We start from the raw sequence: 19,924 nt of genomic DNA, 5'->3' as shown, positions 1-19,924 counted from the left end.
TTCTTCTTCATTTCCTTCATCAACATCTTCTTCACCAGATCCATCTGCCTCGTCTGCCCTCTTCCAACAGACTCAGGGCTCCCTCACAGTCTCTGCCCTCGCCATCACCCACAACTCCACAAACCAAATCACCCCCATCCTCTTCCACCTCTCCGGTAACTCCCCTTCCCTCAAACTCAACACAACCACCATCACCGGAACAACCTCCATAACAATCACAACCCCCCTCTTCTTCCTCACTGCTGGCTCCCTCGCCCTCAACCACACAGCAATCACCAGTCTCGCCCTCAACAGCCAAAGCATCTTCCACCTCACCTCCCTCACCGCTCCACTCACTCTCAACTCCTCCAACATCACCCACATCACCTCCACTGCCACCCCCACCAGCTGTGTCCTCTCTTCTGCCACCTCCCCTGCTCTCTCCCTCTCCCTCTCCAACTGCACCATCACCAACATCAACTCAGCTCCACAAAACCAACAGACTGCCACAGATGGCGGGTGCATCTCATTCGCCTCATCTGCCCCTGCCAATTCGTTTTCAGTGAGCAACACCACCTTCTCCAGCTGCTGTGTGAGCGAAAGGAAAACGGACATCAAGAAAATAAAAGAGGAAAAAATTACAGAGAATGTGGGATGCTTCTTAAAATAGATGCAAAGGCGAAAGGAAGAAAATGTACTTCTTTTCAAAGAAGTTGGCATAAGATATTTTACGGGGTAGTGGTTTGAAAATGAAGAGAGAAATGATAACGAAAATAAAGATGACTTTCAAGATGAAAAGAAAGAGGGAGTTTTTTTAAGAAAGAAAAAGAGAAAGATCATTTTTTATATTTGAAATAGAAACATCAGAAAAAAACATGATCGACAGAATTTAATGAAATTGAGGAAATGATAAAAGCAAAAGAAATTAGCCTTTGATTCCACAACTTCAACATCGCTGTGCAATGCTTGTGGTGAAAATATTTACAGTTTAATGAAATGTTAGCGGGAAAAATATTTTTCTCATATAATTGTCAGAATTATGTTGTTTTCTTTTTATTATTTATGCAAAAACTATAAAAATTTTCTTCGAAGCGAATCATTTTTCACGCAAAACTGAAAACAAATTATAATTTCACTTTATTGACAAATTATTTATTTAACATTTATTTTATATAAGTATGTTAACACGCTTCCATAGAATTATCGAGGTTTGATTAATAAGACTGTCAAAAAAGGTTCAATTTTTCTTTTATTTCCACATTTATTTTTTCAGTGTTTTTTGTTTGTTTTATTTTCACTTCCCACAATTGTTATTAATTTGAATGATCTTTTCAAATTCAAAATCTCTTGTTGATTTTTAATTTTTGGCCTTTTATTTGAATTAAGTGGTCTTTATTCAAATTAACATAGGGTTATTAAAAAAACCTCTATTAATTCAAATGATCCAATTTAATCTGCATTGTATCTAATATCTGATATTTATTAATGAGCACGAAAAGTTCGGTTTCGATTGATTATAATTTTGACAAGAAAAAAACATATTATGTCATGTTATCCACTTTTGACAATAACTTTTTTTTTTCGAAATCTGATGAAAATGGAATGAAAGAAATATTTGTGAAAAAGATTTTTAATCGCAAAAAAATAAAAAATAAAATATAAAAATCAAAATATATATATATATAAATCAAAATTTAAATTTTAATTATTTCAAAATGATATATAGGAATGATGATATTCATGAAAACAGTTATGAATATGATTTAAATGCACTTGAAGCCACAAATTTATTAAAAGAGAGCTTCAGTGCAACTTTAATCTTATTTCTCACATATGAAGAGTTTTCTGAATATATCTTGGATGAAACAAAAATAATTTACGAAGAATATAGGTATTTATTTTTGTTTTCATATTTTTTCTTTCAAAATTTTCGAATTGTCGAGTAGTCGCAAACACTATGAAATCAACGCTGAAAAATGACAACGCTTTTCAGAGACATCCACATCTTTATTTTAGCAAAATATTAATTTTTGAAACTGATGAGAAGAAATTTGTAATTTATTTTAAAAAATCATTATTTAATGATAAAAAACTTAAAGAAATAAACAATACACCGAAAAAAGGAATGATTTGAAAAATAATCGCCCATATATATCTTTTTGGGAAGGTTGAAAGGAATGATTTAGGCCTCTGCGACACACATTTTTTGAGTTCAATTTGTCTGTCGAGAAATTTTTCATTTGTCGAAAAAATTGAAATGATTGTTTCTTCACAAACATTGCTTCACATGAAAATATCCAACTTATCTCAACAAAAACTTTTTGTTTCAGCTGCTTTTTTTTATTTACCATTATAACAATATATATTGTGTTTTGAAAACAAATGAGAAATTTCTGAAAAAACTGGAGAAGAAATATGAAAGGAATCAAAATGATTGTTGCTTTTTATAAAATACAATGATTTGGAATGGAAGTTTTTTGAAATGTCTCTGCTGCTGATGTGGATTTGATTAATGGAGATAATTTTAACGTTGTTTTTTTAAATGCTCGAAGAAAAATAACTCATGAATAAGAATTATTCTATTCATCTTCTTCTTCTTCCTCCTTTTCCATTTCACCAGTTCCTTTGCTTCCGCCCGCTTCAACACAGCTATCTTCCATTGACACTCAATTTCAATTTCATATCATTTCATCACAGCATTTAACATTGCACTCCGCAACACCATCTTTCATATCGCAAATGCCTTCTTCTTCTTCTCCTCTTCCTCCTCCAACCCGATTCTCCCAGCTCTCCTCCTCCTCAAATCTTCATTCATTTGCATCTCAAACATTTCCTCGGAAAAATCTGAAGAAAATGAACTTTCGTATACTTTGCGATCGTTTTTGAAAGGAATTTTATTTCGTTAGAGAACTAATTAATAAACAACTCCTCTTTCTATTTGGGATAGAGCTCCGTTTTATGGGCTCAGCCGATCAATGTGACGTGAGATTTGTGGTGTTTGCTGATGTGATGAAAAAGTTAAAAAGAATTAAAAAGTTTGCGTCCAATAAAAGGCTGTGCAAGTTTACACTAAGGAGTTATATCTTTCATTTATAACCACAAAACACGAAGACTTTCAATGTGTAAGAAAAAGTTTTTTTAACTGTAAGTTCCCTGGGTGGGAAAAGCTTCGCTTTGTGGAGGGAAAAGAGGAGTCGTATATAAATTAGTTCTCTAACGTATTAAAAAGCTTTAGCTTCTTAATTCTCGAGAACAAATGAAAATACAACTCCTCTTTCTGTTTGGGATATCATTAATTGGGCATGTTTTGTGTCTCCTCTTCCATTTATATTGCAAGGCTCTTGTTGCTTCTCTCTCTGTTCGTGTGCAAATATTTCTTGATTTCTTGACAGTTGCAGGGGAACATGATCGCATCGATTCCTCTTCCTGATCCATGCAAATATTTTCCTTATTATGCAGTTTATCTTCAACTTCTTTGACTTCTTCATTTTCCTTATTGATATCCATCTCCTCTCCAACGGTCCGCGATGATTGCGACTCTTCGATGTACACGTCAATGCTCTGTTCTGTGAGAGAGGGAAGCAGTTGTGTTGGAATGGAACAATTTGTCTGAAAAGATAGTTGCGGGGAATTGAAAGTTTGTGGTTGCGCCAGCGATAATCCAATTGAATTTGAAGGTTGTTTTCATTGAAGATACTGAAAGGAAGGCTGAAGATTAAAGATCTGAGATTGTTGTTGAGTTGGCACGATGATATTATGTTGAACAGGAGATATGTCAATTGCAGATTGGCTCAACGTCTGGATGTTTGCGGAAGCAGATCCGAGAGATATTTGTGCACTCCAAGGTTGTATTTGAGATCCTGTTTGTGGGAATGGTTGGTGTACTGTCAGAACCTGGGCCATCACTTGAGCAGTGTTTGTTTTGAAGAAAGAATCAGTTGGTGTGTGAGCTGTGGGTGACAATCTTGCAAAGTTTGTAACCATTACCTCCGGAACTCCACCGCAACGAGAGCAGACAAAGCCGCATGCTTTATAGTGTAAGGCCGAAACGAGGGGTTGATTCCTGCCTGCTTCATTGCCTCCTTTGCGAGTTTACGAATTCCATCCTTGGACATTTTTGATCAGGTTCTCGTGTTTATTATGAACGTGTATCTTCCTGGATACAAAACTTTAATTTTGTTCCAAAGTTCCAATGTTGCACGCACTGGGTATATATTTGACAGGATCTCCATCAGTTTGGGGACTGTGATGAACGATCTTGCGAGTCTTGTTTTCAATTGGACTGAAAGATGAATTACATTCTCAGAGATTATCGAATTGTTCATTGAAATGCTCGCTTGTTCTGAAAACCTGCATGCAGTGAATAACATACACAGAGTTATAGATTTCAATGTCAGAGAGTTCCCGCTCAAAGTCTCGTTGGGATACAGAGTTCGGAGATAATTGAAAAGGACCTGTGGATCCCATATTTCCTCGTACGGAGCTCTATTCTTTTCCTTTCTCATGATAAAGCGAAAGAATGTCTTTATCATCGGCACTGTTCCTAAATCGAAAGAGAAAGCACTTCTAGTGAATTGCGACACTGTAGACCTTGTTTGCTTTTAGCATTGAGGAGGAAAACCCTTATTATCTAAGCAAATGAAAGTGTCCAAGCACTTCCTCACCCAAATCACAGGACCTGACGGTAACTCCCCCATATTCCCCTTGATCCAAGCGTTAGCGAAATGTGCGAATCCAAATGTGGAAGTTGTCCATGTTGACGTGGCAACACTATTTTTAATGTGTATTATCATGCTGTCCGGAACATTAAGTTTTTGAAGGTACTGCTCAAACCACTGTTCACCCGCCTTCTTGACTAGGGAAAGCTTATTGCCAGGAAACCTCCCGGAGGAAGCGCTGCTACTCTCGCCTTCAGACCCTGCCCTGGAAGTACTATCATTCGTGAACATCTCCATCTCATGAATCGTCTTTTCCACAGTTGAAGGGTCTGACTCCAAATCTGATTCGTCCAATCCGGTATCAGAAGAATCATCTTCGCTCTCTCCTTCATCGCTTTCCTCATCGTATGAAGGATCAGTGGAATTGGCGGATGGGCAAGAACCACCTCGCCCTTCCACGGATAGTTCAGACCGTCCTGACATAATCTGCTGCCTGGCCCGCACCACCGTTGAAGCTTTCTGTTCTTTGCACTGGTAAACGCATCCAGAGTCGGTTTGATCCTGAGGCTGCTGAGTTCCATCTGAAGAGCCTGATTTTTGATTTCGTGATCTCCCGACTGCTCGAGTCTTGACAGGGCATCTGCCTCCACATTTCTTTTTCATGCAATATGAACTGCTTTGACCTGGATTCCCTGTCTCTCAACAAGTTTCCTGATCTCTTTCAACAGAGGTCGCAGATTCTTTCCTGCTCCCCATCTGTTTATGTTGTAAACTACCGATATGTTGTCTGAGCGTATCAATACATTCCTTTCCGACAGTTTTGCGATACCCTGAGAAAACCTTGCTAGCGCAATTTTGACTGCTAGTAATTCCCTGTTGTTTGATGTTTGGTTCTGAGCTACTCTGTTCAAAGGGACGTGAAAAATCTTCTTGCGTTGTCCTGCTATTTTTAGACTTCCTCTGCATGCCCACTGTGAGGCATCTATTGAAATCGTCACCTGAGTGAAGCCAAAGGATTGAAGCGTTCTTTGTTTTCTCTTCCTAACTTCGCTTATCCAGAATGTCAATTCTGGAATGATTCCATCATGAAGTCGACATAGTCCGTTCCATCCATTGATGTTGACTTTCTTCATTAGGCATTGATAAAGGTTTGTCATGTGTAATGAAGCGTCTGCGTGGACAAATTTGGCAGCGCATATTTGTCCTTCAATTGAAGCAAACTTTCTGACTGAGATTGGACGTCTCTTCATTGTGTTTATCAGCACAATGCAACACTTCTGAACAATGGAGGCAATTCTCTCTTCGTTCAGAGCCACTGTCGACTGAATCGAATCCCATTTCCATCCCAGAAAGTTGAATCTTTGCTTTGCCTGAAGTTCGCTTTTCTCCTTGTTGACCATCAGACCAAGTTGGAAAAACCAATCCAGAACATCTTTTGTTTAATGCTCCAGCTTTTGGATGTCCATGCACAAAAACGAAACATCCAGACTAGAAATGCAACGAACCTTCCATTTCATTCTCACTAGCTTTTTAATTGAACGCATGATCTTAGTGAAGATTCTTGGAGCATTCTTCATTCCAAATGTGAGTCATTGAAAAGCTATTGTTTCTTGATGAAATTTGAAAGCCAAAAACGGGATGAAATCTTCGCGAACAGGGATTAAGAAATATGCTTGAGAGAGATCCAACGAGGTTGTAAAATCTCACTTCTCCATCAACTTTTCCACAGTTCTGTGATCCTCCAGCTTGAACTTGATTGATTTCAGGGCTTTGTTCAGAGGTCTGCAGTCCAATATTTGTCTCCATTTCCCGTTCTTCTTCTTTACGGAAAACAGTTTGCTCAGGCATTTTGCATCTTCGAACTTGACCCTCTTCAATATTCCACAATCCAGTGCTTCCGTTCTCCACTTCTCGCACTCCCTCTCCTGCTCCTGGGATCCAATAAAACCATGTCCTGCTTTGACTTCCTTTTTCAGCTTGTTCCGTACCTCTCTGCTTCTCCAAACAGGACAAGCCCCCTTCTCCACAATTCTCCGGGCCCCTATTTCGGACCAGTTCTTGAGAAAGAGTCTTGTTCTTTCTCCAACTTTCTTCAAGGATCCCATTGGTTGGAGCTCCAAGTTCTGCTGGTTCTCTTGGAGCTTCTGCGGCTGTTTGAACTGAATTTTCTTCTTGTAAATGGGATCCTTCTAGACAGAAAAAACTGGTTTTTAAGTGAGAATATAATTGTTTTTGGTTTGACCCATCCCTGCGATCGAGAAAGCAGTTTTTGTTTCGGCTCAGCGATCTTCAGCGTTTCAAGTTTCCTCTTGGACAGCAATTAATCTCCATCCTCTTCTTTTAATGTTCTTGCGGCTCTGAACCCATAAACTGCTTGGATCCTTTGTGTTCTCGCTTCCTAGAGTGCTTTGACCATCATTAAGAAAGAATCAGCCAAAACTGCACTTGGGTCCAATCCCTTATCCACCATATCTTTTCCAATAATTAGCGCTTTTATTGCCCATAGCAGTTTTTCTTCGATTTTGAATCCATTTTGTTCTAGAGCGTCGTAGCACCAATTTGATGTTCTTTGAATCGGGTGGATAGCCTCTGGAATGAACGGAGGTGCTGATGAATTCGAGTAAATTGTGGAATTTGAGCCTGCTTGTTCATGAAAATGCATTTCGAATATTGAATCCTTTGTTTAATCCCCGAAAAGCGAGAGACAAATATTCTTGAAGTTCGGTTGATAATTGTCTTTCTCCATCAGATGTTCTTGCGAAGTGTCTATCGTTTGAAGAATATTCTGCTGCTGCGTCGTTTGCGGAGAATGGATTGGGTGTCTCTCAAGTGTTGTTGGACTTGGGAATATTTGGGACTGAGAAGAGCTAGAAGATTGTTGGAAATGTGGATGGAGCAAGTTTGTAACATTGTGATCTTCTCGGCTTGATGTGTTTTCAAGGCCCATTGCAATATTTTGTGTTGGAATAGAAGCGGCTGATGAGGAAAATATGCTGGAGGTGGATTGCGTAAATCCCACGCTGCTCGGAGGTCCGCTGATATCCTGAGATAAAAAATTCAGACTCGACTCGAGTCCAGGCTGAAGCACGCTCATTGTTAATAATTATTGATCGGCTGACCCCATTAAACGGAGCTCTATCCCATATAGAAAGAGGAGTTGTATTTTCATTTGTTCTCGAGAATTAAGAAGCTAACGCTTTTTAATTCATCTTCATCATTTTCTTCAAAACGGTAAAGAAAATGAATATTTATCTTTTTTTCTTTTGTTGTATTGTTTTTTGTGTGAAAGAAGGAGAAGAAGAAGAAAAATAAAAAGAAACTTCTTTAAATAACTTTTTCTTAAACCCCTTTTCGGTTTTTTCTTCTTTTATTTTATCATCATCATCTTTTTCCTCTTCTTCTTTTATTTGTTTCTCTTCTTCTCATATTTGTGCTCTTTTCAAGCAGCATCAATGTGTCGAAGCGCATTTTTGAATAGCCAGAAAGACGTTATGAGAAGAGGCTTATTCGCTTTTTGCTGAAATGACTGATCGTGCACTGAAACTTCCGCATATTTCCTTTTTTATTTTATGGGGACAAAAAAAGTGTGTTGTTATTTTTCTTATTTGATTTATTCGATTTTTAAACAAAAAAGCAATTAGATAGTTCTCAGCGAGTGCTACTTGTGCAAACAGATCTTATTGTTCAATGTTTGTTGTTTTGCTTGTTTGCATTATTGTCCAAAAAAAACTGTTTCTTTTGTTTTTTCAGCCAATCTCCTTCCAAATGCAGGAATCAGAACAAACTTTCACATTTGTTTTACGCAAGAAGCTCGCAAAGCTCATCATGCTTTGCCTTCATGTTCAATCATCAACGAGCGGAATGCATCATTGTCATAGATAAGCGTCATATCACAAACACATTGAGTGATTTTGAAGCAGGCGATAAAGAAAGAATTGCTTGAGCAAAAAGACTTCATTGAAGCAAAGCTGACAGAATTGGATTCTTCGAGAAAGAAAAAGAAAGCTAAAGAGCCAAAAGGAAATGAAAGCAGAGCTTAGAGCATTGAAGATTCTGAAGATGACAGAAATCCAAAAGGAAGAAGTGACAAGCTTTCATCTAAAAGTCAAGTGCAAAACCAAAAAACTGGTAAAATGAAGACGAGCCAGTTGAAAGAGAAAGGGCCAGAGGAGAAAAAGAAAGTTCCACGCAAAAGCAAAAAAACACATTAATTTCTGATTTTGGGGCGGATATTGAATCTGATTAATTCAGTTCTAGAAGAATCAGAAGAAGAAGAAATGAAAGAGAAGCGGAAGATTATCGAAACCTTCACAAAGGAAAAGACACAATAGCAGAAACCATCAAAAGGAAACGCAAATAAGAAAGCAACACAAAAGAGGAAGAAGAGCGGATAGATGAAAAAAACAAATTCTCCTTTGAAGCGAAAGAAACAGAAGACGAAGAAGATGATGACGGTGAGGATGAAAGCTATGATGACTACGATGAAGGAGAAGAAGGCGAAGAAGACGAGGAAGCAACGCTGAGTGAAGAGATTGAGAATGAAGATCTGTCAAAATCAAAATATGTTCCCTTTCTGGGTTCATCCTGGCTGGATCAGAGTTTTTGGGAGCGGAGAGACTTCTGCGAGCAGCCCAGCATTACAGAAAAGGAGCAGACAAAAGAAAGGAACAAAGATTTCAGCTTCTGCACACTCTATCTTTCGTTCTTCCCTTCTGATTGTCGCACTCTTCGTGCAGTTGTGACACAGCGCCCGCTCTTCTTTTTAAACCTCTCAGCGAATCCAATTGAAGTTGTGCATCCGACACTGAAATTGGAGAATGTTTGTGTGAAGATGGATGCATCGCTTGAAGAGCAGATCAGAACAAAAGTGAATTTCATCAGACTGGCAGAGAATGGAATAGACAATGGGTTGCGCTTTTGAAGTGATTATGTTCAATAATTCATTCGCATTTTCTTCTTATTTTTATTTATTTGTTTGTTTATACAATTTTATTTTTCCCCTCAGATGATCAGTCTGTCACTATTTTTTCCTGCACCCTCCATGTATTCGTGCACAACACCCACAAAATGCTGTCTGAAAAACCTCTTTCGATTCCTCTAGTGAAAGGCAAAGCTTCTTCGATGCAGCGCAAAGACGGCAAAAAGATGAACATTGTCAATTACTTGCCTCCTTTAAAAGCCAAAAAAACATCTTCTGTTCGCTTTTGCTATTCGCACCCGTTTTTGACTTTGCGTTTTCTGGTTGAATTTGAGCTGCTCATTCCGATCCCTCTTCCGCACCCGCCTGTTTCAGACGGCTCTTTTTGCTCTTCGAAAGAAGGGAGATTTGAATAAGAAGCACCAAAAGTGATGATTCCAGGCAAGGCGAAGAGGGAAATGTGTATCGTGTGGAAGGAATTCAGGCTGTTTGAGGTGAGTTCGGAGAGAGAGAGGGCAGAGAGGAAGGAGACGAGGAAGATGGAGAAGAGAGATAGCGATGATGATGAGGATGAAAGTGACGATGATGAAGCATTTAACAAGCCAAGCAAATGAAAACTTTCGCGGAAGCTATCGTAAAAACTCAAACATAAAAGTTCTTTAACTTCATCGTCCTCCTCCTCCTCCTCCTCCTCTTCTTCTTCTTCCTCTTCTCTTCATCCTGTTCACCAGCTCTCTAATCCGCTCAGAATGCACACACTCACACGCTCCGGCAGCGCTGCTGTCACACCCATCCATTACTCACCCCCCTGCCTCTCCTGCTCCTGCCCTTGCTCATTCCCTCCCTTCCACTTTATCCAATTCATCCAATTCAACTTCAACTACAAATTCTTCTTCTTCTTCTTCTTCCACTTCTTCCTCTTCATCACATGAATTTTTGAGATCTTTTCCTTCTTATTTCTCTTTTACTCATTCTCATTCTTCCCCCGTTTGCCTTCTCTCTTCTTTCAAACAATTTCTTTCCGACAAATACGATGTTCTTCACTCCATCAGACTATTTTATCATTTCTGCAACCCTATTTTCCAAAGTCCACTTAGGCTTCGCATTCCGCTCCATCTGCTCCTTCATCACAGTTGTGGTTTCCTAATATTCAAGCCATCTCACAAATTCACTCCAATTGAGCGATATTTCATTCTCAGGTTAATACGGAATTATCTGAACTTCGTTTCATTCACTTTTTTTGTTTCGAAAATAATATTCCTTCACAAATATATTATCACCGTTTCATGAAACAGAAAAAGAATCGCATCATACATTTTTGTGCAAATTTTGACTTTGAACAAAAGATTTTTCAACTATTAGTTATAACAAAAGTCTTCAAACTGCAGTTTTATCGTTTCATATAATTGCAACAACAATCAAATGTTATTTTTGAAACGATGCTCAAATTTGTATTAAAAATCAAAACCAAAAAGATAAAAGAGAATTGTTTGAAATATGCAAAACTCCATTTCCTTATACAATGAGTAAAAAACCCGTTTCAAAGTAAAAAACCCGGATTTTTTATTCAGCAACTGTGTCTTCAATTTCTTACAATTTTTATTCAAGTGATATGTTTTTTTTAATGCTGAAAGTGATAATTAATGATCGTTAAGAAAAAAGAAGAATTTAACATGGCATGCAAAGAAAATTATCATGTTTTTTCTGCGAATCAAAAATAATCGTGTGAAATGATGTTCCTCAAATTTCTATAGTTATGGAAGCCATATCTTTGATATATGAAAATTGTTGTGAACTTGGCCAAAGCTATTTACTTTCCAACGCTCAGTCTTTTGCAACCATTGTTTATTCTTATATATTTGTATGAATTGTGAAGGATAAATAAAACAATTATTAATTAGCATTCAATCCAAAATATGCAATTAATATAAAGTCATATATGAAAATATCATTCAAAAAAGAAGTAGAAAATATATGAATAAATAAGTATTTCTCAAACTGGTTAATGTTTCCATTGTTTCGTTATCATCGTGTCGTATTTTGGATTTTTTGCTTCTTGACGGACAAGTTTCTTTTATGCTTTCATTTCGCTCATCAATCCGCCTTTCTTTTGATATGGCTTCATCGTCTTCATAAATGTAGTCATCGTCGATTTTTTTCTTTCTTATTCGAGGGATTCTTTTTGATACTGATTTGTTTCTTGAAGGATGATCACGATCTTCGTCTGAGAAATTATAATCATCAGTTTGCGTGAATTCATCCCTATGGTGCTTTTCTTCAATTTTCATTTCATTTTGAACATTTTTTGTTGATTTAACTTTGCGCTTTGGGGAAAAAGAACCAAACAATTCATTGTTAACTTCATCTGAAGAAATAGCTGAAGAAGATTTTGAAGGAGATCCACTTATTTTGGTGAGAACTTGCGAAGCTACCAGTGGCCAGATTCCTGTGTTGAGAAATGCAGTTTTAATTACCGATGGAGTGGTCGCTGCAGCGATAGCCTCTGGTAAGACCTCAGCAAGTGCCTTTCTATATGAAGAAGATGAATCATCGATTGGAACTTTGAAATTATTGTATAATGTTCTTTTCAATCTGGCAAATATAACATTGTCACAGGGCTGGAGGAGATGGGTCATGTTAGGGGGAAATGTTTTTATGAAAATTCCGTTATTTTCAGCTTCTATGATGACTTCTGAACATGTATGTGTAGAATGATTGTCAAGAAGAAGAAGAGCCTTTTTCGAAGATGTTGATTGTATTTTTTGATGAATGAGAGGAATCCAATTTTGAAGCATGATGATTTTGAAAATTTCAGTGGTGATCCATCCTGAAGGCGAAGGAATATAATTTATATTAAAAAATATCAAATTAGAAAACTCTTCAGGCATTTTTTTCTTTGGATAAAGAAAAAAATGAGGAAGGCAGGAACCATCAGAACACACGCAAACGCAAAGAGTTGAGTTGGCAATTTTTCGAGGATCTGGAGGAGAAGGAGGGATCTGATCTTTCAAACAGATCACTATTTTTGAAGAACTTTCTCCGATTCTCACAGAAGATTCGTCAAAATTAAAAATATTGGAAACTTCGATATTGTTTCCTTCTACGATTTCTTTAACTTCTTTAAACCAATTAGTCACATTTTCAGGGCTCTGTGACAGAATTTTTGCAATTTCAAGTGGTCTCGCCAAGGCAGCCTTTAAAATAGAACTTCTTTGAACCAAATAATAAGATAATTTCGGATGGAGTTTCTCGTTTTCTTCTTCATCTGTTGATTCTGCATCCAACATTTTTATCGCCTATTTAAATAAAGATTAAAATTTATCATATAAAAAAATTGAAAACCATTTCCTGTATGTGCTTCATTCGAACAACAACTCCTTCTGATAATAAAAACAAGACCTGATTTTCGATTTTTTCCAGTTTCTCAGAATTAATAAGAGATGGTCTTCCTTCTTTTCCAACATCTCTGTTTTTCTTTTCTGCTGTTTTGCCTCTGTACCAAGCCTGCCTTGTTATTGCTTTCGCTTTGACTGCGATGTTCACTGTCAATGGATATGTTTTCTTGATTTCAAAAATTTTTCGAGATCTGGAATGAATTGTCCGATATTCTCTTGTAGCAGCAATCCTAAGAAGTTCTTCTGAAGAAATTGATTTCTTTTCCATCACAAAAAAGGGAACGATCAAAATGATCAAAATGGAAAAAATATTGTTTGAAAGGCTATTCAATCAAACAAACAAATGGCAGTTCAAGTGATGGAATAATAATTTTTTTTTCAATATATTTGCAAAATTTTATCTTGAATTTTCAACAACATATAAAGAATATTAATCAATCATTCTATCAAGTGAACAACACTTGTTGAGAAGAAATACATCGTAATAATTAGAAAAATTTGAACTTTTCAACTTATATTGTTTTATCAGTCAATAATCAGTTTAAACAAAGCTAATGTTTTGATGAAAGATAGATATTCTTTTTTTTAAAGTCCCGGTTTTTTTACTTTGTACCGGGTTTTTTACTCATTGTATAAATAATAATTAAAAAGCCTTGTTTGTGCAATGCAACATTTGCTATAAAATTTAACCAAATCATTGAACTTCAAAATAAGAAATCAAAGCAAACATGATTAAAAAATTAAAAAAAATGAAATCTTTAAGTGAGAGAAAGTCTCAAAATAAAAATAAAATAATTGACAATTGTTAAAAAATCATTTATTTTTAGTCATATCTTACAACTCGACTGATCTTTGTCAAACGACTGATCTTTGTCGTTCGACTGATCTCGACAAAGAACTGTCGATAACCCATTATTATTAATAGAATTTCAGAAAAAAAAGAAAATATTATGATTATTCATTTCCTTTTCAAATTATAAATATTTACAGATAAAAAAATATTGAAAAAAATTTTATTTCATTTTTAATTTTAAAAAATAAAATTTTATTTTTTAAATTTTTTTATTACCAAAAAATAAAAACTCGACAAAATTGTCGGTCGAGTCGTCGAGTTGTTTTGAAAATGTCGGTCTGTCGCAGAGACCTAGATTGATTAATGCAAACAATGAAAAACTCCAGTTGTTTAAGTGAGTTGTCGAAAAAAATGTTTCATTGAACCAATTATTATAACAAACATAAGATAAGACAGCACAATTATATCTGATGAATGGACTGCATGCAGATTATTACAAGAACATGGATTGACACACAAGACAGTGTGTGACAAGTATCGTTGCAGAACTGAAAATGGAGTGTGTACGAATATGATTAAATGTATATGGTCGAACATAAGATAATTTTTATCTGCAACAGGTATCAGAGATCGGTTCATAGATGAAACAATTGCTGAATTTATATCTTTCAAAAGAAAGAATCTGGATTTCGTCAAATTTTGTCAGAAAATTTTCAGTTTTAAAGATAACGATACCCATTATGAAAAAAAGATAATAGTGATTCTGAAAATTCAGATAAGGGATCAAGTTCAGATGAATTATCTGTTGTTGAGGATTATATTTATCATGATTCCGATACAAATGAAAATGAAAACAGAAGCAGTGAATACGAATTAAAAAAAGACACTTATTGCAATAAATTAATGTTTGTTTAAATAATTGTCATTCAATTTATTTGGGTTGTGACAAACGATCATGACATTATTATTAATATTTTGATGTTTGTTGTTTTATTACAAAAAAATTTTAAAAAGAATTATAAATTTTTGAAAGTGTTGGTTTAATCCACTTTCACATTATTCTTTTTTATTTGTGTGATATATTAACACAAACATTTTCATAAGCCCGTATATTATTTCATTGTTGAAACAGAATTTCTGGGTGATTATTTTCGAAAAGTCGCAAATGTTTAATTTTCTTATAAATCAAATTTTTCATGGTTTACTCAAATTAATGTTTCCACTCACGAAATTTCTTCAGAATGAATGAAATGGCATTATCAAGAAATAGATTCCGTATTAGAAGAGTTTGGTGAATGCCAACAAAAATTTAGCAAAATATGAATTTTCAAATTTATTTGAAAATTAAACATTTGCGACTTTTCAAAAAGAGATACCCATATATTCCAAAAATATATAAAAAACAAACTTATAATTGTAAATTTTTCAATACTTTGTACGGACAAATATTTTTTGTTTCAATTTTGGTTTATGATGAAGATCAAAGGAATTTCTCATTTTTTTTTGTTCATTTGTTTTGCTCGTTTTATTCCAACTCTCTTTCTTTGTTTATTTTTAATTACAAAGTCAAAAACATACATAATAAAATTTTGTTATTACAAATATTTTATGGTTTTATCTATTTTTTTCTATTGTTTTTCAAATTTCATATTTTTCATCATGAATGTTGAAAAAATCAAAATTATGACCTGTTCAATATATTTTTCATATGAGAAATAATGTGCATGAAAAGATAAAGATTTGAATTAAATATTTTCCGTATAAAAAAATTTGTTAAATGTTGCTTCTTTCATAACATTATTCAATTTTTGAAAATAATAAAAATGCTTATTTTGTTTTCAATTAAATAAGAAATGACTTATTATGAATAACTCAAAATCTTTTCAATCATATTTGCAAGAAATTGTTTTAAATAATTCATCAAAATGAATAACAGCTCATAATTTTCATTTTTTCAACATTCATGATGAAAAATATGAAATTTGAAAAACAATAGAAAAAAATAGATAAAACCATAAAATATTTGTAATAACAAAATTTTATTATGTATGTTTTTGACTTTGTAATTAAAAATAAACAAAGAAAGAGAGTTGGAATAAAACGAGCAAAACAAATGAACAAAAAAAAATGAGAAATTCCTTTGATCTTCATCATAAACCAAAATTGAAACAAAAAATATTTGTCCGTACAAAGTATTGAAAAATTTACAATTATAAGTTTGTTTTTTATATATTTATGTTATATGTATTCTGTTTCAACAATGAAAAAATATCCGGGCTTATGAAAATGTTCGTGTTAGTATATAACTTTATTCCTTTTCATGGTTTTCCTTTTCCTCGTCTTTTATGTGGTCTTTCTTATTTTTATTTTTTCTTTTCTTTCTTTCTTTTCTTTTTTTTCAATTTCAAATCTTTTTCACATTTATCAACTTTGAACACTTGAATTTCTCCATTTTTCATGTTCTTTTATTTTATTGTCCAGAAGATTTTTATCTTTTTTTTAATTATTAACAATTATTCAGAATAAAAATAACAAACTTATTTTAATGTCGATTTTTCAAGGACTTTTCATGAAAAATGTTGAGGATAGAAAACTTATAAAATATTTCGTTTTTGACAAAGAATTAAAAAGTGCAAAAGATCAAAAAAAGAAAAAATGGAAACTGAAAAAAGATGAGAGAAATCAAACCTGTGGATGAAGATATTGTTAAAAGCACGTGAAGAAAAAAGAAAATGTGGTACATCAAAAGGAATGTTTTTTTGTGTTGTTATGAAAGAAATACAAATGGCAATATTTATGAAAGGTGAACAAAATTGATCTGATCCAGTACTGATCTATATTTGGAGTTTTAATTAAAAAACAATCTCTGTATAAATTGCTTTGTTTTGGTTGTGGAGTTAGCGTAACAGTTCTTGGGCTTAGGGTTTTGTTCCCGCTTCTCTTTTGAGTGTTTGCGCTTGAAAAAAGTGGTTCATTTTTCGATCAATTTTTTTGGTTAGGGTTTTGTTATAAATATTTGTGTGTAAGAAAAGCATAGAAAAATAGAACTTGATTGATTTGACTGCATCAAGTGGCATTAGATCGGTCAACATCCAATAAGATCGATCAAATTTCATTGAGACTCAGTCAAATTGGATGTGACTCAGTCACATCCGATGCTTTCAATTCTGGGTACCATGATCCAAAAATATTTTTTAAAAAAATTTTAATAAATATTTATTATTTGAGTTTGATTTAAATCATAATGATTGAATTTAATAATTTTTCATTCTAGATAGTTTTTTATTTTGAAGTTTTTCTTATATTATTGATATTTTTAGGAAAAACCAGGAAATTCTAATTGTTTTTGTGTGATAATAATTACTGGTGATTTATTTAAATAATGTAAGAAAATTTCATTTCATTTTTTAACATTTAGAACTAATTTCATTTGTTTTAAACATTTCTCAAAAATTTTCAGAAAAAAAGAAAAAACACAAAAAAAGAATCTTTGAAATCTTATTTTCTTTTTATTTTTTATTCAATATGCAAAAATATTGAAAAATGATTGATTAATAAACACATATCAGAAAAGACAACACAAAAAAGTTATATTTTTTATAAATGCTGAAAATTTTCAATTAAAAATAATATGAAAATGTTAATTGTTCAAAACATTAATAAAGTTGGCTCGATTTCAACAGTGAAAGTTAACATCTGAGTCACAATTACGAAATTTTTAAGTTACAAAAAACAAAAACAAACCAAAAAAACAACAACAAAAATACAAATAAAAACTAAAAATTCATAAGTTGACAAACGACATATCAAAAAATCAATATCAACATGATTTCACAGGTCAAGATATGAACAAAACAAAAAAATGTTCAATCACTTGTTGTGATCAAAAAAATCGCAATTTCACCCTCGGTGAGATTGAGTGAAATTCAATTAAAATACGCAAAATTCGATAAACGAGACATAAATCGATTTGACTGAGTCACATTTTCGCGATTCAGTCAAATCAATCAAGTTCTAATAGAGCACTCAAGAGTATCTGTACCAGCAACTTGCTCACAAACTTCCAAGTTGGAGAGTCGAAGGTTCGAACCCGGAGGGGTGCTATTTTTTGCAATTTTTATTTGAAACTGTTTTGCCCTCCATTCTTAAATCATGCCTTGAAAAGATTTTTCTATTTGTTAAAACAAAAGAAAGATGGAAAACAATGGGTTTGTCGAAGTTTCAGCCAACATTGAACTTCGTGGAATCATTCAAATATCGTGACAATTCTTATATATGTCTTTTGTTTTGCTTTTTTTCAAAATATCTTTCAAAATTGTTTTAACAAACAAGAACATAATGTGATTATTTGTTGTTATTGAATTGAAATGAAAAGAATTTCATTCTTTTTTCTTTGACAATATTTTAATAAGAGGATTCATTGTTTTCAATTAAAGAGAATGTAGTTGATCTCCTTTTATTCTTCGAATTCGAATAAAAACACGTTGGAAAGACTATTGGCGGTGGTTGCACGAAATGAGGGAAATGTTAATGTTGGAAAATATTGTATAGAATAATCCTTTTAAACCAATAACAGAATAAAACGAATGAGGACTTCGATACATGTTGCAACATTCAATCGGAAAAAGGAAATCTCCGTATAGTCTTTTGCAATTAACCTTTATATCTTCCTCGAACTCCTCCAATGATTGATCAACGTATTTATCGAAAGCGTTAACCAATCATAAACCACAAGAAGATGCAAAATTGGAATTTATAATTTTCATAATTTCGTTGTTTTAATGGACGTTGTCAGAAGCTTTTTGAGTAATTTTTCCATTTGATCCAACTATTAACACATCAACTTCTTCGACATCTTCAATTGTGCTGTTTTCATATGTTTCTTCTTCTTTTATTTGAGTCAATGTATTTGCAGCATCATTTCTTCCTGACAAACGCGATCACAAAGAAAACTCATACGTTCTTTTGTCTTCATTCATGTTTTCATGATATGAATAATTCGAATATTCATCATCTTCAGTCTCTAATTCTGCCTCAGTTAATCCAAAGATAGCCTCAAAAATTGTTTCCTCATTTGATTGCTTATCTTCGTTATCCTTTTCTGTATCCACTTTTTCTATTGCTTCCAGAGCATCCAGCAATGAAAGAAACGATGAAATATCAGTTTCTTTTTGAAAGGTTGAAACACTTCTCTTTGTTCTTGTTGTTAAATCACTCGGACATTCCGTTGAAACATCGTTAAAGACAAAACTTGCTGGTGCAGGCTTCGTTGCAACAGAGATCGCTTTTTCAAAAGATCGTAAAAAAAGTGGTGAATGAATACTTGTGAATGAACATGAACTTTCATCTGAATGATCAGAAATTGACAAGGATTGATTTTCTGCAAAACTTATTTTGTCAATTGTTTGATCTAATATTTTCATTGCACTGTTTGCAGTTGTCGAGGAAGATGAGGAAGCATTGCTTGAGAAATCATCTTCATTGATTGAAAAAGATGTTCTTTTTGAATTTCTTGCACAAAATGATGAACATGAATTTGATTCACAGAATGAATTTGTCAAATCTGATTCTTCGTTAACAGAAAAGGAATAATCTGTGCGTGAACGTGCTTTGTTTAATGAGCGATGAAGTAAATTTCCAATTTCCGTATTGAAGAAGCTTGTGAATTGTTCGTTCCTAAATTGATTCAAACCAAATGGAGTAAACGAAAAAGCAAGAGCAATTATATCTCCTCTTTGACAAAATAAAAAAGTGTTGAAAAAATCAATACATAAATCTGTGACACATTTCGTCCATGTTTTGCAATGAAAATTCCGGTTTTGAGAAATTGTGTAATATCTACCACATATCTTTAGTAATTCTGGAAAAACGTATCCCAATTTTGATGAATCTTTTTCTAAAAACAAATGCAACGTATATAGAGGAAAAAGAAAATCTCTAATTTCAAAACTTCGCAAATAAAACATTCTGTCAGAAGTTCTTCTTTCATTGCTATTTCTTTATTTATCTTGATATATCAGAACATCTGATAAATGCACAACCATCTTGTTGAAACAAATGTGGGACACTTTCTCAGAAAAGCATATTTGTATTTTGAAGAATGAGCCTTTTTGGAAAACTCAATTATTTGACAAAAAATATTTGACAAAAAATGGTTTCAATTGATGATTCTTGTTAGAAT

General features: G+C 33.8%; 5 protein-coding genes across 5 annotated transcripts; 1 reads left to right on the top strand and 4 right to left on the bottom strand.

Annotated features, from left to right (window-relative positions):
* Positions 1–72: 72 nt before the first annotated feature.
* On the bottom strand, positions 73–594 carry MONOS_17984 (uncharacterized protein; the record flags this gene model as incomplete). The annotated part of the gene is made up of 1 exon (XM_067870959.1): positions 73–594. One exon carries the CDS (start codon positions 592–594, stop codon positions 73–75), a length of 522 nt encoding a protein of 173 aa, XP_067722731.1.
* Positions 595–3,663: 3,069 nt separating this feature from the next.
* On the bottom strand, positions 3,664–3,963 carry MONOS_15236 (uncharacterized protein; the record flags this gene model as incomplete). The annotated part of the gene is made up of 1 exon (XM_067868101.1): positions 3,664–3,963. One exon carries the CDS (start codon positions 3,961–3,963, stop codon positions 3,664–3,666), a length of 300 nt encoding a protein of 99 aa, XP_067722730.1.
* Positions 3,964–4,580: 617 nt separating this feature from the next.
* On the bottom strand, positions 4,581–5,300 carry MONOS_15237 (uncharacterized protein; the record flags this gene model as incomplete). Its single annotated transcript, XM_067868102.1, has 1 exon — positions 4,581–5,300. One exon carries the CDS (start codon positions 5,298–5,300, stop codon positions 4,581–4,583), a length of 720 nt encoding a protein of 239 aa, XP_067722729.1.
* A 1,040-nt stretch (positions 5,301–6,340) lies between these two features.
* Positions 6,341–7,299, bottom strand: MONOS_15238 (uncharacterized protein; the record flags this gene model as incomplete). The annotated part of the gene is made up of 2 exons (XM_067868103.1): positions 6,341–6,826; positions 7,078–7,299. 2 exons carry the CDS (start codon positions 7,297–7,299, stop codon positions 6,341–6,343), a joined length of 708 nt encoding a protein of 235 aa, XP_067722728.1.
* Positions 7,300–8,206: 907 nt separating this feature from the next.
* Positions 8,207–9,558, top strand: MONOS_15239 (uncharacterized protein; the record flags this gene model as incomplete). Its single annotated transcript, XM_067868104.1, has 3 exons — positions 8,207–8,221; positions 8,272–8,326; positions 9,059–9,558. The coding sequence occupies 3 exons, from the start codon at positions 8,207–8,209 to the stop codon at positions 9,556–9,558; spliced, it is 570 nt and encodes a 189-aa protein (XP_067722727.1).
* Positions 9,559–19,924: the final 10,366 nt, after the last annotated feature.

The sequence above is a fragment of the Monocercomonoides exilis genome, assembly GCF_001643675.1.
Source record: "Monocercomonoides exilis strain PA203 chromosome Unknown scaffold40-978991, whole genome shotgun sequence".
In the NCBI taxonomy this organism is placed as follows: Eukaryota; Preaxostyla; order Oxymonadida; family Polymastigidae; genus Monocercomonoides; species Monocercomonoides exilis.
The sequence above is the reverse complement of the archived record's forward strand: the minus strand, read 5'-3'. Positions and strand labels throughout refer to the sequence as shown.